Source organism: Bubalus kerabau, chromosome 2, assembly GCF_029407905.1.
Source record: "Bubalus kerabau isolate K-KA32 ecotype Philippines breed swamp buffalo chromosome 2, PCC_UOA_SB_1v2, whole genome shotgun sequence".
Taxonomy (NCBI): domain Eukaryota; kingdom Metazoa; phylum Chordata; class Mammalia; order Artiodactyla; family Bovidae; genus Bubalus; species Bubalus kerabau.
In genome coordinates this window covers 116,024,957-116,052,750 of record NC_073625.1, presented here as the reverse complement: position 1 = coordinate 116,052,750, position 27,794 = coordinate 116,024,957, and the positions used below count along the sequence as shown (strand labels likewise).

The window sequence follows — 27,794 nt, the reverse complement described above, 5'->3', positions numbered from 1 at the left end:
CACAAACACATCCTTTTGCCCTAAAGCGATCTCTCCTTTTCAATTCTGGCATTAGTTTTGCCTGAAAAATCATATTTGAACATGGAAATAAAGGTACAAGTGAAATGCCAAAAATAAAGTAGAGCTTTTAGGGGATAACATAAAATAGAGGTCATACCCAAGTGATTTTTAAATAGAAAATATTCTAAAGAATAATTTGGCAACATGTTTGTAATTTGAAAAATGTTATAGTGGCAGTTTTGGTATGAAAACTGAAAGATTGATACAGACTTTTAAAAAAGTATCCCATGTAGACAAGAACACAAAAACAAAGGAAGATAATAGTATAAGTTCATTAAAAATATAAAATCAACAAAATAAGTAACTTCCTGAATAAAACATAACAGAATGAAACCTAATCCCTTAGGTACCCTGTAGTTTACTGTGACAAACTTTAAATCCATTTTTTCCCCTTCTCTATTAATAGAATCAATTTTGCTTGGTATGGCATTACTCTCAGCTGAAAATCCACCCCCACACTGCTTTTGTTGTGGTTCAGTCGCTCAGTTGTATCCAACCCTTTGCGACCCCGTGGATTGCACACACCAGGCTTCCTTGTCATTCACCATCTCCCAGTGTTTGCTCAAACTCTTGTCCACTGAGTCGGTGATGTTATCCAACCATCTCGGCCTCTGTCATCCCCTTCTCCGCCTGCCTTCAATCTTTCCCAGCATCAGGGTCTTTTCTAATGAGTTGGCTCTTTGCATCAGGTGGCCAAAGTATTGGAGCTTCACCATCAGTCCTTCCAAGGAATATTCAGGGTTGATTTCCTTTAAGATTGACTGGTTTCATCTCCTTGCAGTCCAAGGGACTCTCAAGAGTCTTCTCCAACAATGCTTCTTTACTCATTTATAAAAGGTATTTCATATAAATTAACCAATTTTTCAATGCATTGAACTTCTAAACACACAAGTAACTTTCAGAAGAGTGAGAAGAGAGTAGATATAGTAGATGTGCACTGTGCACACAAATGAAAGAGAAATGGAGAAGGTGAAGAAACCGCCCCCTCCCCAAACCTAATCCTGCTCTCCTGGAGTACACAGCCCAGAGGTAAGATGGGCTTGGAAACAGACTCAGTAAGACAAGTGCTGGGATGGGCACTAAGCCCTGAGTACTGCTGGAGTCCAGAGGAAGCGGTTTGGGGACAGCTTCTTGGAGAAGGAAATGGACCCTGTCTTGAAGGATGCATTGGAGTCAACTTGTGAGGGAAGAGGAGTGGGCAGGAAGGCATTCCAGGCGGGAGCCTCATGGGTGGGAGGGTGGAGGTGAAGGAGCAGTGAGATCACCACTGGGGCACCCAGTGTGTCTGTGGGGGAGTTGTCGGCTGAGGGATGGGAGGGTGGGGAGGGGGAGAGGACAGGCCAGGAGGGGCCTTGTGGGGGTAGGAAGTGGCTTTGACTTGACTTGTCAGGGCTTGGAAGTCTATTAGTGTTTGCTGTGAGAACACCCGGCTCATCTGGAATCTCTCCCAGGCTTCACCCCTGTGGTGCCGCCTCTGCCTTTTCCCAGCGGGCTCACCTGTGAGGACATGGGGGTGGTGGTCAGTGCTCCCCGCTGTGCCCTGACTCTGAACTGACTCCTTGCTTTCCCCCCTGCAGGGAAACACAGGCGTGCTTATGGGTGTGTTTCTGGTGTCCTTCGTCGCCCTGGTGGCCCTGGTCACTGTGCTATCCGGCATCGGGGTTGGGGAGCACTGCGGCGTGGGCAGCGGCGGTGTGTACTCCATGATTGCTGCGGTCCTTGGTGGGCAGACGGGAGGCACCATCGGGCTGCTGTATGTGTTTGGACAGGTGAGGCTGCCGACCTGTGGAATGGCTTCTCTTGACTTGCCATCTGCCGCCACCTTCTCATCCACGTTCCACTTGCCCCCTTCCCCCCACTGCTGACCTGAGACGCAAGTGGGTGGTTGAGGGAGCTCAGGGCAGAGCTGGGCTCTGGTCCAGGGCCCTGATCCTTGGTCTCCAAGCCTCCTCCTCCTCCACCACCTCTGCCTCTGGAGTCCTGCTGTTGCCAGGGAGCAGGGAGGTGTGGGCTAGGACCATCCTTACAGCCTGTTCTGGGGAGGGGGTGCACAGCAGTGGCTGGAGCCCGAATGGCAGCTGGGTGGCCTAGTCCCTGGGGCACTTTTACACTGAAAAGGGGACATTTCGCCTGTGCCAGGGACTTCCCTAGAAGCAGACAGTTCTCAAATGAACCGGAGCTCTAGGCTCATTGATGGTTTGACGGCCTCAAGAGGGAGGCTGAAAGCCCCTGTGTGGACGCCCTGTCCGAGAAGGAGAATACTAATGAGGGGGCCCCTCACCAGAGTGGATGGAGGCCCTCAGAAAACCACTGAGGAGAGGGAAGTACTGAAGCGTATTTAGCTAAAATACAGAGATGGTGACCTAGCGCTGAGGAAACAAGTGCAGACATTAAGAAGCAGGTCTTTGTGAGGACTTCTTGGACTGAAAAAGGCTTTAATGATGGTGCAAAGGGTGGTGGGTGGCTGAAAAAATAGTTTAAAGAAAAGAATCTGTCTAAGTAAGAGTACACGAGTCTCCTCAAAGAAAGCATCGGTCCATTCCTTTTATTTGTAAGCAGCAGGGGCAGGATATTGTAGCAAAAATACATCTGATTCTCCAACAGCACAAAGCTCTGTGTGTGTATGTGTGTGTGTGTAGGACAGATGCGTGGAAGGCAGACACATGGTCAGTGCACTCTTAAAAACCCCTTGCCTTTATGGAGAAAGATCTTTAAGCAGGGTAGTTTGGGAGGTGAGCAATAAACAGTCAGTTTACTTTATTATCCTGGGGATTTATATACTGATTTTCTTTTTACTTTGTTTTATAGTCAGGCAGGCTGCAAGAGGAACAAACAGAAGTCCCCTGCTTCCTGGGGTAGACAGAAAGCTCAGCTCTCGAAGCACACACCACAGACAGGGGACCAGTGCTGGTGGACGGGAAGCCCTCCCTGCTCATGCCCCCCACCCTGCCCCCCACCCCCAAAGAGAGGAAGTCTCCTGAATGTGAACTGACTTGGGAGGAAAAGTGATCACAAAGATGTTTTCCGAGGGCAGGCAGCCCCTCTTGAAAAGCCATCGCACTGACAGCCTTGCTTGCTTGCTTTCTGTTGGTTTGGGGCCCAGCCAGAAACATCTGTGCCCCTCTGGTCCGCGTCCTCACCACGCCCCTGCTGCTTCTCTGCCTGACCTGGGCTGGGCTCTGTGATCAGGATGCGGCTGTTTTCATATGCTGCTAGATACAGTGTGCTAGCATTTTGCTGAGGATTTTTGCCTCTGTATTATGAAGGATATTGATCTGTAGTTTTCTTGTGACACTGTTGTCTAGTTTGGGTGTCCTGATCATACTGGCCTCACAGAATGAGTTGGGAAGTGTTCCCACCTCTTCTATTTCTGGGAAGAGTTTATGAAGGATTGGTGTTAATTCTTCTTTAAACATTTGGGAGAGTTTGGTGGTGAAACCTTCTAGACCTGGGCTTTTCTTTGTAGGAAGTTTTTGATTGCTGATTCAGTCTCTTTACTTACATAGGCATATTCTGACCTTCTGTTTCTTCTTGAGTTTTGGTAGTTTATATCTTTCTAGGAATTTGTCCTTTTTATAGGTTATCTAATGTTTTGGCATATAATCGCTCATGGGTTCCCTTATAATCTTTTGTTTTTGTAAGATAGCAGTGGTCTCCCTTTCATTCCTGATTTTAATCATTCGAGTCTTCCTCTTTTGTTGGTCAGTCTAGTTGAAGGTTTGTCTGCAAAGAAGCAATTTTTGGTTTTGTTGCTTTTTTTCTATTCTTTTTCTGACCTCTGTTTCATTTATTTCTGCTCCAATTTCTATTAGTTCTTTCCTTTTGTTTGCTCTGGGTTTAATTCACTCTTCTTTTTCTAGTTTCTTAAGGTGGAAGTTTAGGTCATTGATTTGAGATCTTTTTCTTCCAGAGAGTGATTAGGGTTTCTGAGGGTCCTCATTCCTGGTTCTTCATTTCAGTTGCTAAGTCATGTCTAACTCTTTGTGGCACCCATGGACTGCAGCACACCAGGCCTCCCTGTCCATCACCAACTCCCAGAGTTTACTCAAACTCATGTCCATTGATTCGATGATGCCATCCAACCATTTCATCCTCTGTCGGCCCCTTCTCCTCCTGTCTTCAATCTTGCCCAGCATCAGGGTGATTGACTTTTCCAGTGAGTCGGTTCTTCACATCAGGTGCCCAAAGTATTAGAGCTTTAGCTTCAACATCAGTCCTTCCAATGAATATTCAGGATTGATTTCCTTTAGGATTGACTGGTTTGATGTTCTTTCAGTCCAAGGTACTCTCAAGGGTCTTCTCCAACACCACAATTCAAAAGCATCAATTCTTTGGTGCTCAGTTTTCTTTATGGTCCAACTCTCACATCCATACATGACTACTGAAAAAAACCATAGCTTTGGTTCTTATTAACCCCTAATCCTCTCATCCCAGGGCATGCATGCCCTTATGTATTTTTAGTAATTGCCAGAGGAGATGGCAATTACTTCTGCTTTATTTACTATGCCAAAGCCTTTGACTGTGTGGATCACAACAAACTGGAAAATTCTTCAAGAGATAGGAATACCAGACCACCTTACCTGCCTCCTGAGAAATCTGTATGCAGGTCAAGAAGCAACAGTTAGAGCTGGGCATGGAACAACAGACTGGTTCCAAATAGAGAAAGGAGTATGTCAAGGTTGTATATTGTCACCCTGCTTATTTAACTTATATGCAGAGTACATCATGGGAAATGCCAGGCTGGATGAAGCACAAGCTGGAATCAAGATTGCCAGGAGAAATATCAATAACCTCAGATATGCAGATGATTCCACCCACTAAAGAGCCTCTTGATGAAAGTAAAAGAGCAGAGCAAAAAAGTTGGCTTAAAACTCAAACTAAGATCATGGCATCCAGTCCCATCACTTCATGGCAAATAGATGGGGAAACAATGGGAATAGTGAGAGACTTTATTTTCTTGGGCTCTAAAATCACTGTACATGGTGACTGCAGCCATGAAATTAAAAGACACTTGCTCCTTGGAAGAAAAGCTATGACCAACCTAGACAGCATATTAAAAAGCAGAGACATTACTTTGCCAACAAAAGTCCATCTAGTCAAAGCTATGGTTTTTCCAGTAGTCATGTATGGATGTGAGAGTTGGATTATAAGGAAAGCTGAGCGCCGAAGAACTGATGGGTTTGAATTGTGGTGTTGGAGAAGAGTCTTGAGGGTCCCTTGGACTGCAAGGAGATCAAACCAATCAATCCTAAAGGAAATCAATCCTGAATATTCATTGGAAAGACTGATGTTGAAGTTGAAACTCCAATACTTTGGCCACCTGATGCAAAGAACTGACTCATTGGGAAAGACCCTGATGCTGGGAAAGATTGAGAACAGGAGGAGAAGGGGACGACAGAGGATGAGATGGTTCGATGGCATCACAGACTTGATAGACATGAGTTTGAGCAAGCTCTGGGAGTTGATGATGAACAGGGAGGCCTGGCATGCAGCAGTGGGATCGCAAAGAGTTGGACATGACTGAGTGACTGAACTGAACTGAGGAGATGGCCTGTTGTGCCCTGGAGCAGGATCATCAAACTTCTTCTAAAACGGGCCAGATAGTAAATATTTTAGTTTTTTGTGAGAGTGTCCTAGGTTCCTTTCACAGTGACTCAGATCTGCTATATAAGTGTGAAAGAAGCCATAGACAGTTTGAAGTGGGTATGGCTGTGTGCCAGTTAAGCTTTATTCCCCAAACAGGCGGCAGCAGGATTTGGCCAGAGTGCCAGAGTTTGCTGGCCCTTGCCCCAGAGCATCAACATTAAGAAGATACAGACACTTAAAGTAATGATTTTTTTTTAAGCTTACGAAACTTTCTATTGCTTTGCATCCTTCCAGACCCTTCCCCGTTCATCTGTCTGAGACACTGGTGCCAGGCCTGTTGTGTGTAGAGGGTGATGAACTGGGGTCCCTCCTTGCTCCCTGTCCTCCTCACCTGAGTGCTTCCTCAGGACCGCTTGCCCTGGACACAGAATATCCCCCTTCAGCTTGCACTGTCCTGTCTAAAAACATTTATTCATGGCTTACCTGCTGCTCACTAGACTCTGTAAAAACAATGGAGGACAGGAAACTTTCCCGGACCCAGTACAGGCCTGGGGTTTGTGATGTGGGGGCAAACACATCTGTAGGACATATAGCCTACCAACTCAGACCTTAAACTAAGGCTTTCATGTGAGAAGAGGAGGGCTGTGGAAGGACAGCTCTATCTTCTAGGTAGATTTTCTTTCTGGAAAGGAAAATGCCTATGATTGTGAAAATGTAATTTTTTTTTAAAAAAAACAAATGCTTTCAAAGGGAGGTGTTACACCCTGAAAATATAGTGGGTGACACCGTCTGGTTCCTGTGTCAGAGGGTTAGGAGTTCTCCGTAGAGGACCAAAGAGAAAAAGGAATGCTTGTGATTCTAAACTTTAAGAGGAGATAAAAAATTTTTTTTAATATAGTAAATTCTGGGGAGATTTACACATTAAATAAATCGAAAGGGATATTTTCTAGTGAAGAGGAGCTTCACGGTTGGAAGGTAGACCATGTCTGAGGTGGTTGGATTGACCTGGGCAAGGGCTGGCAGCCGCCGTTGTCCATACCTCTCCCTAGGGGAGCCCAGGCCAGGCCTGAGCTCGCTGGCAGGGGTCGGGCCATGGGGGAGCCTTGTGTCCTAGAGACACTGTGCCCAGATGCAGTTTTTGCATAAACAGAATAAAACTCTAAATATGTTTGTTCTTATTTTCCTTGATAAAATTTCTTTAAAAGTGCAAAATGATGTGCATTGTAACAGTTAGCATATCAGAGATAATGGAGATGAAAAGGTCATTTCCTTCCCCTCCCGTGGTAACCAGTGTGAACACCAAGTGTCCTGTTCAGCGCCTTCCCTTGTGTCCACTGACATGAATTTATGGATGTTTGAAGCACTTGCTTGATTTTACAAAGATGGGGACAAATTTCATAACCTATTCTATGACTTGTATTGATCGCTGAACAAGAAGTCATTGACATTCTGCTAGGTCAATGCCTTGAAGTCATGCTTTTAAGCTAGTTGCTTAGTATTGTATGATATGGGTGTACTGTAACTCATGGTACATTCATTCTCTATTCATTGTTTTACTGTCTTATGTAAGAGTAGTTTTATTCCTTTTGTCACTTCTAAAAGTCTATATTTTGTACTTTCTCTTCTTAATCAGGCTGTCAGGTGTTTATGTATTTTATTGATCTCAAGAAAGAAAAAAATCAGCTTTGTTCTTTGTATACCTTCTTTTGTTTTTTCCTTTCATTTTATAACTTCACATATCCTTTTATTAAATATTTCTTCTATCTTTGTATTTATATTGATTTTTAAAATCACTTCTTAATACTTTGTTAATGTATTTTTAAACTATTAAAGAAAATAGGAGTTATAGTTTTCCCCCTTCTGAATGCAGCATTAATGTGCTTCTCAAGTTTTAGAATAAATCTGTTTTATTGCTTTCTAGATAATTTGAAATTTAAAAAATTTCTCCTTATTTTGCCAACATGGCTTAAATTTATTTCTGTTCTATTTTCCTCCTTGTTGATTTGGAAGTTCTACTATGCTTTTCATTCTTTGGGTAGTTACTATCTGCTTTTAGAAGCTGTAATTATACTTTTTCTATACTTCCCAAACAAAAACATTACTTATCAGCTCCTCCACATACCAAATATGAAATCTCTGATTCTTTTACCTACATTCCATAGTTACTTTTACCTCTTACCCTCAAATCCTTAGGTTTTTGAGAAGATGATTTAATTTTGAGCTGTCAAAACTTTCCCCTAAAAGTAAATCTCTTCAGTTTCAAGAATCTTTATTTATAACTTGTGTTGCAAATTTCCAGTGACAGTACCATCATCTATTTAGCACTCAGTTCAGTTCAATTCAGTTCAGTCGCTCAGTCATGTCCGACTCTTTGCGACCCCATGAATCACAGCACGCCAGGCCTCCCTGTCCATCACCAACTCCCTGTGTTCGCTCAAACTCATGTCCATCGAGTCGGTGATGCCATCCAGCCATCTCATCCTCAGTCGTCCCCTTCTCCTCCTGCCCCCAATCCCTCCCAGCATCAGGGTCTTTTCCAACGAGTCAACTCTTCGCATGAGATGGCTGAAGTATTGGAGTTTCAGCTTTAGCATCAGTCCCTCCAATGAACACCTAGGACTGATCTCCTTTAGGATGGACTGGTTGGATCTCCTTGCAGTCCAAAGGACTCTCAAGAATCTTCAACATCACAGTTCAAAAGCATCAATTCTTCGGCACTCAGCTTTCTTCACAGTCCAACTCTCACATCCATACATGACCACTGGAAAAACCATAGCCTTGACTAGACGGACCTTTGTTGGCAAAGTAATGTCTCTGCTTTTGAATATGCTATCTATGTTGGTCATAACCTTCCTTCCAAGGAGTAAGCGTCTTTTAATTTCATGGCTGCAGTCACCATATGCAGTGACTCTGGAGCACCCCCAAATAAAGTTTGACACTGTTTCCCCATCTATTTCCCATGAAGTGATGGGACCGGATGCCATGATCTTCGTTTTCTGAATTTTGAGCTTTAAGCCAACTTTTTCACTTTCCACTTTCACTTTCATCAAGAGGCTTTTTAGTTCCTCTTCACTTTCTGCCATAAGGGTGGTGTCATCTGCATATCTGAGGTTATTGATATTTCTCCTGGCAATCTTGATTCCAGCTTGTGCTTCTTCCAGCCCACCGTTTCTCATGATGTATTCTGAATATAAGTTAAACAAGCAGGGTGACAATATACAGCCTTGACGTACTCCTTTTCCTATTTGGAACCAGTCTGTTGTTCCATGTCCAGTTCTAACTGTTGCTTCCTGACCTGCATATAGGTTTCTCAAGAGGCAGGTCAGGTGGTCTGGTATTCCCATCTCTTTCAGAAATTTCCACAGTTTAGTGTGATCCACACAGTCAAAGGGTTTGACATAGTCAATAAAGCAGAAATAGATGTTTTTCTGGGACTCTCTTTTTCGATGATCCAGCAGATGTTGGCAATTTGATTTCTGGTTCCTCTGCCTTTTCTAAAACCAGCTTGAACATCTGGAAGTTCATGGTTCATGTATTGCTGAAGCCTGGCTTGGAGAATTTTGAGCATTACTTTACTAGCGTGTGAGATGAGTGCAACTGTGCGATAGTTTGAGCATTCTTTGGCATTGCCTTTCTTTGGGACTGGAATGAAAACTGACTTTTCCAGTCCTGTGGCCACTGCTGAGTTTTCCAAATTTGCTGGCATATTGAGTACAGCACTTTCACAGCATCATCTCTGAGGATTTGAAAGAGCTCAACTGGAATTCCATCACCTCCACTAGCTTTGTTTGTAGTGATGCTTTCTAAGGCCCACTTGACTTCACATTCCAGGATGTCTGGCTCTAGGTGAGTGATCACACCATCGTGATTATCTGGGTTGCGAAGATCTTTTTTGTGCAGTTCTTCTGTGTATTCTTGCCACCTCTTCTTAATATCTTCTGCTTCTGTTAGGTCCGTGCCATTTCTGTCCTTTATTGAGCCCATTTTTGCATGAAATGTTCCATATGACATTGGAAGAATGTGCTGCTCATTTTTTTCTCATTTCTAAATTTTAGGTAATTTAAAAAATAATAGTAACACATTCAAAGAAATAGAGAAAACACTGCGGTTTGCTTCAGTGGCCTCTAAGGCTCTGAGATAGGACCCCAGCCCACCCTGTGTTTGTGTTCTCTATTTAGTTCTTCACAAGGGAGTCTCAAGGTCTCTTTGGCCCAAAGCCCCATCTTCTTCCTCCCATAGTCTTTCCATGTTAGTTACCACTGATAGTCATTCTCCCCTGTGGATGGTGGGAGAGATGTAGGCAGGAAGGAAGGGGGCCCCAGGAAGGGCTCCTGGGGGAGAAGGGCTCGTTTGACCCCCTTGCTGCTTTCTGGGTGTTGAATTCTGAAGGTGAGCAGGGTCCTCAGTGCTGGGCAGCCCTGAGGCTTTTTTTTTCTTGGTGACTCTTCCTACCTGGAGCTGCCTGTCAGTGTGTTGCAGGTGCCATGTACATCACCGGCTTCGCTGAATCCGTCTCAGATCTTCTGAGTCTCAGGAATATCTGGGCCGTGCGAGGAATTTCAGTCGCCGTGCTTCTGGCCTTGCTGGGGATTAACCTGGCAGGTGTCAAATGGATAATCCGCCTCCAGCTGCTGCTGCTGCTCCTGCTCGCCGTGTCCACCCTGGACTTTGTGGTGGGCTCTTTCACGCACCTGGACCCAGGTAAGCCTTTGGGTGTTCAGTCGCAGGCTTTAGGGGTGTCTGCACTGCTTCCTAGATGCTGGTAGGTCTGAGTATGCAGAGTGACCCTGATACCCTTTGCCTGCAGTGAGTGTGTGCTATGCCTGGAGCAGGTGAGAGTGTGTCCTGGTGCAGCTTCTCTTCACATAGACATCTTCCCTTGTACATTGTTGTTTTTTTTTTAATTTGCTTTCTGTTAGAAAAAAAGAAATTTCAATAAGGGAAAGAATAAAGTAGAACTGGATTAGACAAAGATAAATTATTGATAGGAATTGTAGATAAACAGATTTGGGAGTAGGGAAGGTAATAGATTTTAATTTTATCTGTCCTATTATTTTTTTTAAAAAAAGGACTTGATGCGAACATAACAAATGTTAACAATTGTCATTTCTGGGAAATGCAGACAGATGTATGTTTGATTATCTATAGTTTTCAATATTGATTTTTTAAAAACAAAAATATGAATCCACTAAGCTTAAAGAAAGAAAGCAAACAGCTGGATATTCTTTTGCACCATTTGGAAATGGTATCATATGTTGGTAACCAATCAACCACTGTTTACTCTAATCCTGGGTTTTCTGCAGCCTTGATGATGCCTGGCAACTCTAATCCTAGCTCCTATGTTTGAGTTAGAGTCTGTTACCCAAAATGTCCATAACTGTATCAGTAGCTTTGTGATTTGGGATGGTTTGGCATCAAAAGTCTTTGTTTCTCTCCAGAATACAGAACCATTCCTGGGATGCTGTAGGAAAAAGATAACTGCCTGATATGTCACACTTTGGGGACTTTGTATTTTACGGTGATAGTGACTGGACATCTGTGTTGAAATATGGACAGAGAGAGGGCGATGGAGCCCCCAGCTATGTTAACAAAGAAACAGGAAAGAAATCAGGAGCACAGACCAGCCGTCTCTAATCGTGGCGGCGGCGACGGCACTATATCGTATGAGCACTTCTGTGCCAGGCATTTTGGCTAGCACCTCCCAGGGCTTATCTCATTATCATAAACTCATGGAGGAGAAGCCATTACACTCCTTTTACAGATGAGGAAAGTGGGGATTATATAGTTTATAGTAACACTTGGCAGAGCTGAGTATGAAATGGATCTGTTTGATGGTAAAGCTGTGCTCTTCCCCGAGATGGGCACAGTACCACCGTCTGTCTGTGGTATCGGCTCTGCTTTTTCCCTTCAAGGCTGCCCTGGGGTATTCTAAACAGTCTTGTCTTTCATAAAAGTGTTGGTTGTGGGCAGGTGAGAAATCAGTTGGAACACCCTGATCTAGCCTTTTGCTTTTTCATATGTTAAGATTCATTTGTGGGAAAATAGTCACTCGCCTGAGCTCCTGGAATGCCCCCTACCCTCTGGCCTCCTGGTCCATCCCCCAGAACCTCCAGACTGCCCCATGATCCAGCATCTAAAGTGTTAACCCCTGTACAGTGCAGGACACGCAGGGCCCACTCCAGTGCTGAGGGCCAATGCAGTGTCCAGACTGATCACCTCTAGCTTTGCAGCTTCCTGCACATTTGCAGCATCTCCTTTGGAGAGAAGGAGTGATTTTTTTTTTTTTTCCTGGCTTTGCACCACGCTGCTAAGACAGCCCACATCCTGAGAGAGACGTGCTGGCTCTTTGGCCATCAAACTGTCAGTGAAGAAGAGAGAGAATGTATTCCAGCCGCTTTGCCTGGGTCCCTTCCCCACATTGACATGGTTGCTGAAAGAGCATAAGTAGTTAAATTGCAAAGTGATGTTACTGGCTTCTTTGAAATTTCAGTAGGCTGAAGTATTTGCCTTCCTGATGAGAAGTTTTCTTGGCTACCCTTCTGACTTACTCCCGATATTTCTCTTTCCTTCTGGTCAGTACATTACCAGGGTGTAGTGTGAAATGAAATTTATTTTCAATCATTCCCATAGCAACTGGCCCCTCTAGAATCTGTTTTCGGTATCACTAGTGTTTTATATGGGCTACTTTCTTTGCAGTTAAAAATCTAAACTGAAACTATACCATAAACCTTCAGAATGGATTTCGCAAAATGATTTCAACTCTTTTAAAAAAAGAAAAAATGATGTACGCATAAACATTAAAAAAAAAACAACAAAACCCAAAACTGGAAAAGCGACTGGAGGGAACTAAGCCCAGGTGTTAACAGTGGTCATCTTTCTGCTGAGGTTGTAGGCGGCTGTATTATCTTATTTCAACTTTCCCTTCAATTAGTTAGTGCTACTTAAAAAAAAAATAGACTTTAGTTTTTAGAGCAGTTTTAGGTTCATAGAAAATTAGCACATGGTTCAGAAGTCCCTGGATTACCAAGTGGCTCAGGGGTAAAGAATCTACCTGCCAATGCAAGAGCCGCAGTAGACATGGGTTTGATCCGTGGGTTGGGAAGATCCCCTGGAGAAGGAAATGGCAACCCACTCTAGTATTCTTGTCTGGAAAATTCCATGGACAGAGAAGCTGAGCAGGCTTCTGTCCATGGGATTACAGGGTCGGACACAACTGAGCATGCGTACTACGCAATGCAGCAGAAGTCCCCATATCCTTTCTGTCTCCTTTCCCTACCGGTTTCCCCTATGACACCCTGCACCAGTATGTTTGTTACCACTGGTGAACCAATAGTGAGATGAGGGTTCATCCTTTGTGCTTATAGTTCTATAGGTTTTGACAAATATATATTGATATGTATTCCTCATTATGAGGAGGGCATGGCAACTCACCCAGTATTCTTACCTGGAGAATCTCATGGACAGAGTAGCCTGGAGGTCTGTAGTCCACTGGGTCACAAAGAGCTGGACACAACTGAAGTGACTTTGCACACATGCATGCATGCATCATTACAGTATCATATAGAATAGTTTTAATGCCTGAAATTTTCCCTCTATTTCATTTCCTTCCTATCTCTACTCCTGAATTCCTGGCAACCTGATGAACTCACTGATCTTTTCAGTACCTCTGTATTTTGCCTCTCCCAGAGTACCATACAGTTGAAATCATACAGGATGCAGCTTTTTCAGCCTGCCTTTTTACACTAAGCATTCAAGGTTTCTCCATGTATTTTCGTGCCTTGATAGCTCATATCTTTATATTACTGAATAATATTCCATTGAATAGGTATACTACAGATTTGTTTGTTTGTTTTGAGGTTTCTTTCTTTCTTTTTTTTTTTTTTTTTGGGTCCATTAACCTATTGAAGGACATTTTTGTCACTCCCAATTTTGGCAGTTATGAATAAGACTTCTATGGACACTTGTATGAAGGTTTTTATGAGGATATAATGTTTAAACCCATTTGAATAAATACCTAGGAGCATGGTTGCTAGATCATATAGTAAGACTATATTTACCTTTGTAAGACGTTGCCAGACTGTCTTCCAAAGTGGCTGTACCATTTTGCATTCACATTAGCAACAAATGAGAGTTCTTATTGTTCCACATCCTCATCAGCATTTGGTGGTGTCAGTTTCTTGGATTTTAGCTATTCTGGGAGGGGCATATTGATATCTATTGTTGTTTTAATTTGCAGCTCCCTAAGAATATGATCAGAGAAGGCAGTGGCACCCCACTCCAGTACTCTTGCCTGGAAAATCCCATGGATGGAGGAGCCTGGTGGGCTGCAGTCCATGGGGTTGCTAAGAGTCGAACACGACTGAGCGACTTCACTTTCACTTTTCACTTTCACGCATTGGAGAAGGAAATGGCAACCCACTCCAGTGTTCTTGCCTGGAGAATCCCAGGGACCAGGGAGCCTGGTGGGCTGCCGTCTATGGGGTCGCACAAAGTTGGACACGACTGAAGCGACTTAACAGCAGCAGCAGCAAGAATATGATATTGAACCTGTTTTCATATGCTCATTTGACATCTGTATATGATCTTCAGTGAGGTGTCTTTTGCCTGTTTTTTGGGTTGTTTTCTTATCATTGAGTTTTAAGACATCTTTGTATATTTTGGATCCTTTATCAGATATATATTTTGCAAATATTTTTCCCAGTCTGTGGCTTGTCTTTTCATTCCTTTAACAGAGCCTTTTCTAGAGCAGATGTTTTTAATTGTAATGAAGTCTAATGTTAGTTTTTCCCTTTCTCAGATCATGCTCTGGGTGGTGTATTTAAAAACTCACTATTAAACCCAAGGTCACCTAGATTTTCTATGTTATCTTCTAGAAGGTTTATAATTTTGTGTTTTACATTTAGGTCTGTGATCCATTTTGAGTTAATTTTTGCGGAATGTATAAGCTGAGCATCTAAATTTTTTTGGCATGTGGATGTCCAGTCGTTCTAGCACCATTTGTTAAAAAGACTATCCTATCTTCACTGAACTGTGTTTGATCCTTTGCGAAAGATCAGTTGACTGTATTTGCATGGATCTGTTTCTGGGCTCTTTATTCTGTTTTCTTGCTCTATTTATCTGTTTTCTAGTATCACTCTTTTTGGATTATTATAGCTGTATAGTGAGTCTTGAAGATGGGCAGTGTCAGTCCTCCAACTTTGTCCTTTTTCACTAATGTTATTTTTAACGCCAGGAAAAACAGTTTTTTTGAATACGCTTAAAAGTCTAAATTTCTTTCTCTTTCTTTCAATATAAATGATTTTAAAAAGCCAAACAATCATAAATGTATAAAGAAAAAAGGTAAAACTTAAAAAAATAAAACAACAACAACAACCAAAAAACCATCCATTTCCCCACTCTGCTTTCCAGAGGGAGATTGGTAGGTATTTGTTATTTATTGTTGCTGAACAGATTACCCTCAGATTTAGTGGCACAAAGCAACAATAAGCATTTATTATTTCTTGCCTTTTCTGTGGGCCAGGAATTTGGGTATGGTTTGGTTGATGGTTCTGGCTCAGGTTTTCTCATGAGGTTCAGAGACTGCAGACTTATTAAAGCTTAGCTGGAGCTGGAGGATCTGGCTGGCAAGTTGGTATTGGTTGCTGGCAGGAGGCCTCAGTTCCTCTCCATGTGGTCCTTTCCAAAGAGCAGTTTGAGTGTCCTCAAGTCATGAGGTAACTGGATTCCCCAAGGACAGACAAGAGAGAGAATGAGCAAGAGAGAGCACACGCGTGAGAGCGTGCGCGTGCGAGAGAGCCATCCTTTTTATGATCTAGCCTCAGAAATCCCATAGCAGCACTTTTACCACAAAGTGTTAGAAGTGAGTGACTTAGTCTGGCCCTCATTCAAAGGGAGGGGATTTAGTTTCTACCTTTTGAATGGAGAAGTGTCAAAGGATTTGCGGACACATTTAAAAACCACAGTAGTTAATTTTAAAATCAGAAAACAAATACACTTGTCAAATTTTATTTTTCCTTTTATTTCATAGACAAAGTTAATGTTTTTATGTTGTAAATTTTTAAAATTTTTGAAATATAAAGTAAAAAGTGAAAATATTTTCCCTTTACTCCATTCTCCCACTACCGTTCCCAGAGGGAGACTGTGAATATCTTTCCAGTCTATTTTCTATACGTGTACAAGCGTGTATGCACATGTTTGCATACAGAAACATGTAAATGTAGTTCTTTGTAAAAATGTAATTCTATATTGCTTTGCTGCACTTCCTTTCCCACCCAATAATATATCACAGACACCCTGCAATGGCAGCACATTTAGGGTTCCCTTGTTCTTTTAGAACACCTGCAGAGTGTTCCATATCCATATAAAACATTGATTTATTGATATTTAGGTTTTCACAGTTTGTTGTTATTACATGTTGCCAACATGAATATCCTTGTACAAAATTTGAAGGATTATTTCTGGAGGATCAAGTCTTATCAATAGAACTCATAGGACAAAGATGAAACACATTGAATATTTTGTTAGGTTCTACCGAATGGCCTTGTAATAATTTTGTTCCTTTCTGAACACCTGGTAACAGTATATAAGAGTCCTTCCCTATACCCTTGACAGTATTGGATATGTTCAGTCTTTTAAATTTCTGCCATGTGTTGGGCAAAAATTGTGATCTTTTTAAAATTTTTCTTAAGTCATTACTGAGGATAATTTTATTCGTTTTTTTAATTGCCACTTGTATGTCTTTATCTTTGCATTGTCTGTACTCTTATTTTTCCTTTAGATTGTCTTACCTTTTAACGTATTGGGTTGGCCAAAAAGTTCATTTGGGATTTTCGGTAAGATGTTATGGAAAAACTCAAAGGAACTTTTTTACTAACCCAATATTATAGCTCTTCTACTTTAACAATTAATTCAACATAAAGCAAATATTTATTTAGCTTTATGTTAGTGCTAGACAATGTTTGTTATATGCTGAAAAAATTTTCCTGTCATTTTTTATTTTAGTATTTTTATATGTAATAAAATATATTAATTTTGAGTCACATTCTGTATTCTGATTGCTTTTTGTATATTTTTCAAGTTTTCCTAAAATTAAATTTACTCCATATATTAGTTTCCTAGAATTGCTTTAATAAATTACAACTTGGTGACTTAAAATAGCAGGATTGTATTCACCTCCAGCTCTGGAGGCTGAGCATCTGAAATTGAGCAGGGCTGCATACCCTTCAAAGGCTATGGAGGAGAACGTGTCCTGCCTCCACCCACTCCTGATGGCTGCAGGAGTTCCTTGGCTTGTGGTCATATCACTCTCATCTTGCCTCTGTCTTCACATGGCCTTCTCCTCCTCTTGTCTGTGCTCGATATGTGTCTTGTAAGGCCAACTTGTCATTGGAAATAGGTCCAACATGGCTAATCCAAGATGATCTCATCTCAAGAGCCTTAATTATATCTGAAAAGATCTTTTGTCTTTCCAAATAAGGGCACATTCACAGGTTTCCAGCAGTAAGATGTGGACATCTTTTGGCAGGCCACCAGTCAACCCAATACCTTCCTTTTTTTTTTTCATTTGCTTGGTTTTCTAGGTGATTATCACTATTTTAAAAAGTTCTCCACATAGCACTTTCAAATACTTAACAGGCATTTTCTTCTGTGCTCCCTTTGTTATATTTTCTCGTGGAGACTCCTCTTCATCATCCTTCTGGATGGACACTCTCAGGCCTGGATCATGGCTGTTGTACTGTACTTGCATTCCCTGTTCCCAGGTGTTGGTTCCTGTTGTCTGTATCCCAAGTCATCCTCTTTTATCTATGATGGAATATGTTACTTTTCCACTTTCACATGTGATTGATATGAGATGTAAAACTCTAGGCTGAAAATAATTTTCCCTTTTGTAATACTGTGATCTATAATTAGATAGATATATAGGTAGATAGATGTGGTCTTCATTCATTCCTGGCATGGAGCCCCTAAAAACCTTAGAATTTCCAGTGATGAGAACTCTAAGGTGTCTTTGTGTTAATTAGATGACTTATAGAAGGCATCTCAGGATGGGGGCTGGTTGCCAATGGAGCCAACCTTGTGATTTCGGGGTTGGAACTTTCAGTCACCCTCTTTCCCCCACCTCAGGGAAGAAAAGAGTGGCTGGAGATTGAGCTCAAACACCAATGACCAAGGATCTAATCAACCATGCCTGGGTAGTGAAACCGTCGCAAAAACCTTAAATGGCTAGGTGTGGAGAGCTCCTGGGTTGGTGAACACATGAAGATGAAGAGAGAGTGGCTTCCAGAGAGCATGGATGCTCCATACCTGCCCTGTGCTTCTCTTCCATTTGACTGTTGTTGAATTATATCCCTTTGTAATAAACCGGTGATCTAGTAAGAAACCTGTTTCTCTGAGTCCTGTGAGTCACTCTAGCAAATTAACTGAACCCAAGGAGGGGATATTTGGAACCTCCAATCTATACGCTGTAGCTCAGAAGTACAGGGGACAGCCTGGACTTGGGAGGGCCATCGTAGGACGGAGCCCTGAGTTGTGGGATATGATACTCTCTCTGGGTAGACAGTGTCAGAAGCAAATTGCATTGTATGACACAGAGCTGAGTTGCCAGAGAATTGCTTCATATGGGGACGTAAATGTGAATCACAGTCTTAGAATTTTGCAGTCGTTGCTCTACCTTCTATCCTTCAGTGACATCTCGGAGGTTGGTGCTATTCTGATTTCTGCTCTTGGTAACTTGTTTCTTCTCCTCAGAGTGCTTAGGATCTTCCCTTTACCCTGAGTTTTACAATTAATATAATGAAATTTTTTATTAATTGGACACTCAAAGAGTTGAATATGACTCAGCATGAAGACAGGCAAGCAGGGGCCCTTTCCATCTGGAATTTTCAGCAATTTCTGTGACAGTGTCTTCTCCTTTGTTTTCTCGGTCTTTTTTGGTTTGCTTTATTTTTTAAATTTTCTTGATTTCTGGCTAGTGTGATGGTGGGGTGCCTGGTTTGAATCTCCTCTTGTATTTTTAATCTTCCTTACAATTTATTCCTTTTTTCCTTCCTACTTTATGGGAGAGTTCCTCACTTTTATTTACAACCTTTTAACTGAATTTTTTTGTTTTGTCCATTAATTTCCAAGAGCTTTTTGTTGTTCTCTGTTAATTTTAAAAGCATATCTTGTTCTTGTTTTATGGATATCATATCTCCTTTTGACTCCTTCAACCTGTAAATTATAGAGGTTTTATTTTCTTTTGACGTTTTCCTTTGCTGTCTACATCATCTGGTTTTCCAGGCTTCTTTATTCTGTTGTATCCTGTTTTGTTCTCTGTGATCATTGCTGCAAGCGTCCTTCAGTGCTGTCTTATAGTCCTTGGTCATTCCTTAGTGTTTAGTAATGAGGCTCTGAAATGCGGGTTGGAAGTTCTATGTGCAGAGTGGCGGTTGGCAGGAGGGCATCACTGTCGGGTGACCCTGTGGCAGACTGGGCTGTTTCATCAGAGGTCTCCCAAATGTCAGTTTCTGTAGGTCTTTCCTCCGGTGCAGTTCGTATTTTCTAGAAAGTTCTCCAGTGTCCTGCCAGGGGCATGCCTGGCTGCCACAGTCCTGGGAGCAGGGTAGAGAGGAGGAGTGGCGCTGGAGGCCTCATGGTCAGGATGTAGACTTGCCCTCAGTCTGATGTTTTTCACCTGGTGCGTCCTTCTCTCCACCCAGGTCACTATGTCTATCTCAGCCTTCCATCTCAAGCCGCTGCGTTATAGCTCTCATTTCATGTCTAAACTTCCCCTGACAGTGCATCTTCTCGTTGCCTCCCTTTCCTCACCTCCTAACTCCCTAGCCTGCAGGCAGGCAGCACGAACCCCTCTTCCTTTCCCACCTCCCAGTCTGTCTCTTCCAAAACATGCATCATTGCACAATGCAGAGCTCCATTACTATACAAAACTAAATAGCATGACAACTTAATTTAAACAAGGTACTCTCAAGCATTTGTTTGGCTTAAAGCTTCTACAGTGCCATTTTCTTGAATTATATTTTCATTTGTGTGAGATGAGTGTTGTGCCAAAATGATTTTATTGCTGGAGAAGTCAGGCAGATAGAAATACATTTTGGAAAATAAAGTGACATGTGGCACATTTTAATTCTTTGTTCTGCATTTAAAACTGAAATGATGCATCTCCAAGCCTAACTGTTTGGTAATCTAGGAAGACTGTTGCCTGGCCTGGCAGTGTGGTGCCTTCCACTCGTGGGCCCACATTGCAAACGCTGGTCTGCTTTGGCCACCTCCACCAGGGTGGCTCACTGGATGGAGCACAGCAGCGGCCAGCGGGTGCCTTGAGCTGAGCTGGCAGGTGGGAGCTGGTACTGCTTGGTGAGAGAGGGGTTTGTGCTTGCCTACAGGGAAGGCCACAGCCACTTCTCAGGAGCTATAAAGGGAGTGGGTCCAACACGCCTGACTCTGCTGTCTGTGAAATTCTTCTATCTGAGGTCCCACTGACTTCTCAATCCCTAAATCCAGAACCATTACTCATTTCTTATTCTTGACCCCCGTTGGGCCACTGACCACTGTCCCAGCCTATTCAGGCTGCTGTATCAAAATGCCATAGACTGGGTGACTTCTAAACAGCAGGTGTTTATTTCTCTAGGTCCAGAGGCTGGAAGTCCAAGGTACTAAGGTGCAGGCCTGCTTCCTGCTTCAGAGACTGCTGTCTTCTCACTGTGTCCTCACATGGAGGAAGAGTAAGCAAGCTCTTTGGGGTCTCAGATCTTAATGGCACAGATCCCATTCCTGAGGATTCCTGCTTCATGAGCTGGAACTCCAGCTTAAATCACTTCCCAAAGGCCTCGCCTCCTAACACCATCACATTGAGGGTTAGGTTTCAGCACATGGATTTGGGGGCGGGGGACACACACCTTCAGTCTGTAGCAACCAGACTGTGCTGATTGGAAATGGTCTCTTCCCACTTCTTCTAGGACACAGCACTGTCTTGACTCTCCTCTTAGTCTTCCTGTCCCCTGCTGTGGGCAGAGGGCCCAGGGTCCATTCTGTGCAGCCAGTGCTTCTCTTTGTGCTCTTCCTCAGGGAGCCTTCCCACATCACTGAAGCTTGGGTGGCTCTTACCTGCTTCTCCAACTTCCTTGAACTCAGCTCCACAGTGCCAACTCCCTGGATGTCTGAGCATCACCTTGACTTAGACAGAAGCAGGGCTGAACTACTCAGTTTCTTTCTCCTCTTTTCATTTACCTTCTCCTCCTTACTCTATCTCCCCAAAACAACAAACAAATAATTAGCTAATCTTCTGAATTTCCCCAAGCCTGGAAAGTTAGTGTTAACATTTATTTCTGTGTCTAGCTTAAATCCTTCTATCTTTTTCAGTCTCACAGCTCTCACCTTAGATCAGCAGATGTCATTTCTTATGTGGGCTGCTTAGACTATTTCTAAATCTTAGTGTATCCCTCCAAAACCTTCTCATCCATCGCCTATAGGCAGCCGACATCTCCTGTGTGCTGAAGCCAGGTTATCTTTCCTAAAACAGTGCTTTGCTTGTGTCATTCCCCAGGTTAAACATCTTCAGTAGCTGTCTGTTGCCTATAGGACAAAATCCAAACCTGTTTGGTTTTCAGTCAATAAGCTTCATTATTTCATTCAGTAAAGCCCTAAGTTACTCATTTGGTTGTACCTCCAGCTTTGCACCTCTCTGAACCCTCTTCTTCCCCTTGATATATACTGGTTTATAAATACAGATGAATGCAACTGTTTCTAGAATTCTCTTTACCATTTTCCATTTAACCTAAGTTCTTGCTCTTGGGTGAAATAGGGGAGAGAGTATAAGCAGATGATGTGGTCCAGAACCTGGGAGCCTATGTGGTCTGAGCAAGGTCAGATGTTCTGAGCCTGGTTTTCTCATTGGTAAAAATTAGGATAAAAGTAATATTTACATATCCAGGTCACCTTCCTGCCCAGCTCAGTGGGGCAGGCAGGCTGAGGGAGTTGGGTTGAGGTTAGAGGCTGCAGCAGTCTGCTCAGACCCTGAGGGATATTCATGAGGGCATTTGAGACTCTGGTTCCTCATTAAAAATTTTAAAATGTACTGATGAAATACTTCAAATATACAGGAAATAATATAACAGATGCTCATCTATTCACACCCCAAATTTCATGGATAATATTTTGCCAGGTTTGCTTCAGATCTTTATTAAAAATAAAAATAAATGAAGTGTTACAGACATAGTTTAAGCTGCACTTTTACACACTCCCTCTTCTCCCCTGGGCAACCACGTGCCTGAGGCTGATGCATGTCCTGCCTGTACGTTTTAATTTTTCTACTGTCTGTAGACAGCCACAATTGATTTCTGTGGTTGTTTAGTGTTTGAAAATTCTACGTACCTTAATCTACTGCATGGATCCTTCTACCTGCTAAATAACTGTGGATGAATGAATTATTTTGCAGTTGGCCTTTGTCACCCAAGGTATTTTTGAGATTTATCTGTGTTATGACATTTACCATTTCATTCATTTTAATTGCTCACAGTGTCACCAGAGACTCAGACAAGTAAGCTGTTACTAAGTTGTGGAAAGTACCATGACAGGGGTTTACATAGGGAACCTGGGGTTCTGGTGGGCTCTCAACCCAGCCTGAGAGTCAGGAAAAGAGATTCCCCCTGAGCTGATTGTTGCAGGAATACAGGGTTTAGAAGAAGAGAAGGAAAGAAATCTTACAGGGAGGGAAGCTTATACAAAGACCCAAGAGAGTATACAGTGAGGAGAGAGTATACAGTGAGGGTGCCTGGGGTGGGGGGTGGTGGGGAGCAGGCAGAGCCAGCTAACCAAAGGCCTTGTCTGCTGCATCAAGGGACCTGGGCTTTCCTTGAGACTGTGGGAAATGTGATAGCACTGCTATATTTTAGAAGACCAGTGGCTTGAGACAGGGGTGCAGAATGGAGGCAGAAACGTGATTTGACAGGCTGTTGTTGGTAACCCAGAAAAGTAAGGGCGATGCAGTGCCTCTGCAGGTGGGGGAGGGGCAGGTGAAGGTGAGATGGTGAGAGGCGGTGCAGGCAGAAGAGACAAGGCTGACCCCCGGGATCTGGAAGGAACACGTGGCAGGAACAGGGTGGGGGGAAGGGGGGCAGTGGGGGTGGGGGGGTGGGGCGGGGAATGTAAGAGATGAGTGAAGATCTGGCGATCAAGTCATAAGCGGTGAGGACACGTAGGTGAAGTGCTGGGATGGGTGGAAGTTTGGGGAGGGTGTGCTGATTTTTAAGCCAACAGGGCTGTATTTGTTAAGATGGAAATTAATTTCACCAGAAGAGACAATTTTCACTGTTTGGGATTAAAAAAAAAACAAAAACTCTCTGACAAAATTCCAAACATACAAAGTGAGTAGGCTAAAGATGTATATTCTTTACTTAAGAATTCACCCCAGAAACTCTTCAGGTGACTGTTCCCTGTTCCACTCAGGGTGTAATGAGCACACCCACGCTACTACCGTTCTCTGGAACTCACTGTTGGCTTGTACTTGTGGCTACTGAAGAGAAGCTTGGGGTCTTCCTGGATGGTCTTCTTAAGGTCCTGGAGGGTAGTAGACTGAGTGAGTGTGCAGGAACAAGCACGTTGAGTGTGAGATAGTGACACCATACCGCAGCCTCTTAGCCCCCCTACAGTGATGATAGCCCGTCTGGGGACACCCTTACTCTGGAACTTCTGCCCAGAGCCCCCCTTTCCCTGGGCCCCCATTCTCCTCCTGAGATGAAGACAGTGGCCCAGCTGCCCCCATGACCCTGTTGCATCGTCCTCCCCTCCCGGCAGCTTCCCCAGCCTTCCTGGCCGACTCCTCTCCCTCCGCAGGGCTTCGTGCCCTTGCTGGAAAGGGGAAGGGTTTTCCAGCCCTGGGGAGGAAGGGCTGCCTGGAAGGGCCTTGCAGTACCCAGGATGGCCTCTGTGTGGAGTCGTGATTCTGGCTGTCCGCTCTCGAGCCTCTCAGGGCTGGGGAGCCCTGTCCCAGGGCCGCTCCCTCAGCCTTTACTCTCTGCTCAGGGAGGGACCAGGAGGAAACCTGAACTCCCCCATGCCAAGTGGTTTGTGAGGTCCTGGTGTCTCTCTTATGAGGTGGTGCAGTACACACACCATCTCGCGTGACCCTCACAGGTAACCCTGTTGGGGAGGCTGGGCAGGGTTGTTTTCTCCTCTCACAGATGCAGGGACAGTGGCCCAGAGAGGTGAAACAATTTCCAAGAACTCAGGCCTCAGTACCCAGCCCCCTTCCTGGTCCAGCGGAGAGAACAATGTCTTCTCGGCCCTGCTGATGAGTTCTTTAAATGATTATCCCAGGCTCTGTCCCTGGAGTTCTCCACCCTGCCTGCACATTAGAAACACTGGGAGATTCTCATGGGGGAAAAAAAAAGAATCCCTGGCCCCACGCCTGACCAAGTGGATCAGCACAGCTGGGACGGGGCCCATTGATCTGTATTTTCAAGTGTTCCAGATGATCCCACATGTAACCAGGGTTGAGAACCCTGCTCATGTAGGCTCAGCTCTGCTCTCAGGCTCTGTGAAATAAAAACCAAACGTGATAGGCCAAGACCTCAGTTGCTCAGGGTGACAGAATCCTGGAGACCGGTCTGAAGAACTCACTGCTCTGGGAATGGGCTCAGGGCAGGGACAGGAGCTCTTAGCCCCAGAACAAGGACTTGTCCCTCTTTCCTCTGTGTGTCTCACTTGACCAGCACTCATGTGGCAGAACCTGCTTGTTTGTGTGTATGGATGTAATGAGCACCAGCTCTGGGTCAGACACTTCACATATATTTTATTTTATTCTTGAAACAGCCTAGTGCTTTGGGTCAGATGGTGATCCCCATTTTATGGTGTTTTGGTTTTTTTTTAATCCCAAACAGTGAAAATTGTCCCATTTTATAGATGAGGAAGTTAAAGTCCCGAGAGGTTATGCTACTTTCCTGAAATTGCAAAGTCAGTGGCTCAGCTAAGCTATGAACTCAGAGCTTGGGCTCCAAAGTGCTGTTCCATGGTGCTTCTCTGGGCATAGCCTGGGAGGAAAGTGGTGGAATTGTTCTCTTCCACCAAGAATTCTCTACCGCTCCCCTTCTCCTGTGGATCAAGGGGTTCTGAGGCCCTGCCAGCCTCTGTGGGCCCACTTGGGCCTGCTCAGAACTATGAGGGCTCAGAGCTTGCTGGGGAAGCAGGAGATGAAGTGGAGGACTGTGAGGCAAGATCAGATGCTAGAACCAGGTGCTGCAGTGGCTAAAACGTGGTTCCCAAAGGCCACCAGGGACAGAGACAGTAGACAAGCTAGCTGACCAGGACCAAATTCAAGGCAGGCCTGGTGTGGGTCAGGGCTGGGGGTTGCTCCCTGCATAGCTGGACACTCCCCTCTGGTCCTCAGGCACCGCCCCTCTTCCTGGAGAGCACGGGGTGAGGCCAGTCTGGGAGCCAGGATGTTCATTCCTCTGCCCTCCACATTGTCAGCCTCAGACAGCCTGACCCGAGCGTGGGTGGGGACTTCGGTCACTTTCTTAGGTGATTTCTTGGGAAGTTGTGTTAATTCAGAAATGTATGAGGTCCACAGGACCCCAGGTGGGAGCATCAAACCATCTACTGGAATTGGTGGACATTAAGAGAATGTGAAACAGCGAGTAGCATTTTAAGCCTCTCTAGATTTCTCCTGCTATCTCCCCCCTCCCCCACCCCCATCACACCACCATCTCTTTCTGACTCCTTTTTTCCCTCCCTCATTTTCTTGTTTCCTCCTCTAATCCCCTTTCCTCCTCCCCTCTACCTCTATTCATGGCTGGATTTTGGAATGAATTACTATATGGGGGTTTCCTGGCCCAGTCTGCGGTCCTTTTTACTGCCCTAATCCCCCTCTGTAAAACACAAGATTCTGCCATTGTAGATAGAAGCCAGTTACTGTCTAGTTAAAGACATGCTTCATTGCAGACTGGTAATGAGCAGGCTTTTGGAGGATCCAGAATTGGGCGGTGTTTAGTCTTGAAAAGTTTATTTATGATTTAGTCTTGAAAAGTTTATTCACCACAGTCAGCCTGCCATTAGTCTGTGACAAGATGTGTTCTTGGGACTGGAAGGTGGACCTGTATCTGCAAGCCCTCTCTGTGCTAAGGGAGAGGTGAGACCCAGGAGAGGGCTGGGCAGGTGATCATCTGCCCACTCCCCTACTCAAGCCCTCCATTACCTCAGGGACCCTGCTGTGGGATCTACACTGGGATTGCAGAGGCTTCCCAGGGGGCCCCAGAGGCATGCAAGTTGCCGGACACCTCAGTGGCTGTCACAGTATGGGGGCCCCTGAGATAGGGGTTCATTTCAACCATCTTTGTGCCCAAGCCCCAGCTCAGGGCTTTAAACCAGTGGTACTCAATTCGTGTGTTGAGTGAATGAATGAACAATTAATCAGATGGGTTGACTGGGTCAGATGGGTTGATTGGGACATAACCGGAGGTGTGGCAAGCCCGGCCCCCTCATCTCTTATCTGCAGTCGCCTGGGAGATGGATACTCCCCAGGCCTCCCTTCAGAGAGGCGCCGGCCTTCCTGTTTTGGCCGAGGTTCTCAGGTATTCTGTCTGCACAGGCTGCAGCTGGCGGGAGGAACCACAATGCCTGCGTGGAGAGCCCAGCCCAGGGTGGGGTCAGGTTCAAGTTCAGTCAGACTGTCTTGGGAAGGAGGAAGGAAGGAAGGGTTGCAGCCGAGGAGAAACTATGGCTTTGAAAGTTTTCCTCTTGGATTTTTTTGTTTGCAGTGAGTGGAGATGCTTGCTTAGGTCAACATTAAATACTTGATGAAAATGTGTGGACGAATTACTGGTAAAATCAAAGTGCAGGTCTTATCTGCTGTGAATCCACAGGGCTAGTTGTGTCTGCGAATGCCTGCCTGCCTGCCTGCTGGAAGGACACCTCAGACTCTGGTAATAAGATTTCTGTGTCCCTTAAAAAAATTTTTTTTTGGAAAAGCACACAGGTTTCATGTTACGCATATCCCCTGAGTGTGTGTGTCCAGATGGCTGGGGCAAGAGTCTTCTGACTCTATTTTTTCCAACTGTGCAGGTTTGAGAGAAAGACCAGGGATCTAGCAATGTTGGCCAGAAATTTCAGCAGGTCAGCTGGAATCTGGTTGGGGATTTGCTGATGTGAAACATGCATGGAGAATCAGACGAGTCAAAGAGCAAAGCCAACTTGACCTTGAACATGATCTTCCTTTGCTCCCGAACCACACACCAAGCAAGGCAAACTTAGGGGGATCAGAATATGGATTCCTATTTGTTACAAAATAGACAATTGTTTCTCATCAGGCTTTTCCAGTTATAGCACATAGGATTGCAATGACCTCATTTTTGACCGATGGCCAATGCATTCAACTGTCTGGTGGAATAATCTATTAACTGAGCACCTGCCAATTTTCTGCAATAGGAACTAGTTTAGGCATATGTTTTAAAAAGTGATAACATTGTTACAGGCCCTGCCTAGACCTGAGGATGGCAGCCCACAGCAAGTCAGCACCAGCTCTGAAGTCAGGTGTAGAGGATGGAGTATGTTTTCAGAAGACTCTCTGCCCCATGACTGACCTCCCTTCCCCCCACCCTGCACTGATTGTATCACATTTAAGGATAAACCAACCCACACTGAGAATTCCAGAACTTGGGAATGCTGAATGATGTGTTTGATTCTGTGGGTGAGAAAACAGGCAGAGAGAAGTGGAGTGGCCTTAGGTGAGTCACACGGAGCCACAGTTGGAACGCAGTGCTCCCCATTCCCAGTCCAGTGCTCTTTGCCTCAGACCCTGCTGTGGCCCTGGGTGTTGGCAGGGAGTCATCGCTCACATCTAAGTGTTGGCTCTGCCGAGAGGAATCCCGTGATGATGCTGGTTGGTGCAGGGGGCAGCAGTGCTGTTTGACAGCCCACCTGCAAGTTACGTCTGCCACTGTCAGGGAACCACGTCTCAGTCCTGAGTGTGAGAAGGCTTTGACAAGTTGTTATAAACACCACCTGCTTCCTCCAAACTTAATCTGTAAGTAGGAGCGGGTTAGAAGATAGTGATAGCTGTGGAACACCAGGAGTCCATGGAGAGAGGGACTGACCACAGCAAGGGCCAGCACTCATGGACCTTTTGATGGAAATAGCTTCTTTTGTAGAAAGATGGT

The 27,794-nt window shown here is 44.3% G+C and overlaps 1 protein-coding gene across 7 annotated transcripts in view; it reads left to right on the top strand.

Moving 5' to 3' along the window:
- SLC12A8 (solute carrier family 12 member 8) overlaps positions 1–27,794 on the top strand; it is a 143,634-nt gene that overhangs the window by 25,161 nt on the left and 90,679 nt on the right. For 5 of the 7 annotated variants that reach the window (XM_055568471.1, XM_055568474.1, XM_055568468.1 and 2 more), the window contains 2 exons: positions 1,638–1,829; positions 10,116–10,347. In XM_055568471.1, the coding sequence (XP_055424446.1) occupies positions 1,638–1,829; positions 10,116–10,347 (424 nt within the window). The remainder of the gene's footprint in view (positions 1–1,637; positions 1,830–10,115; positions 10,348–27,794) is intronic. The other 2 variants (XM_055568473.1, XM_055568470.1) reach the window with 1 other exon arrangement.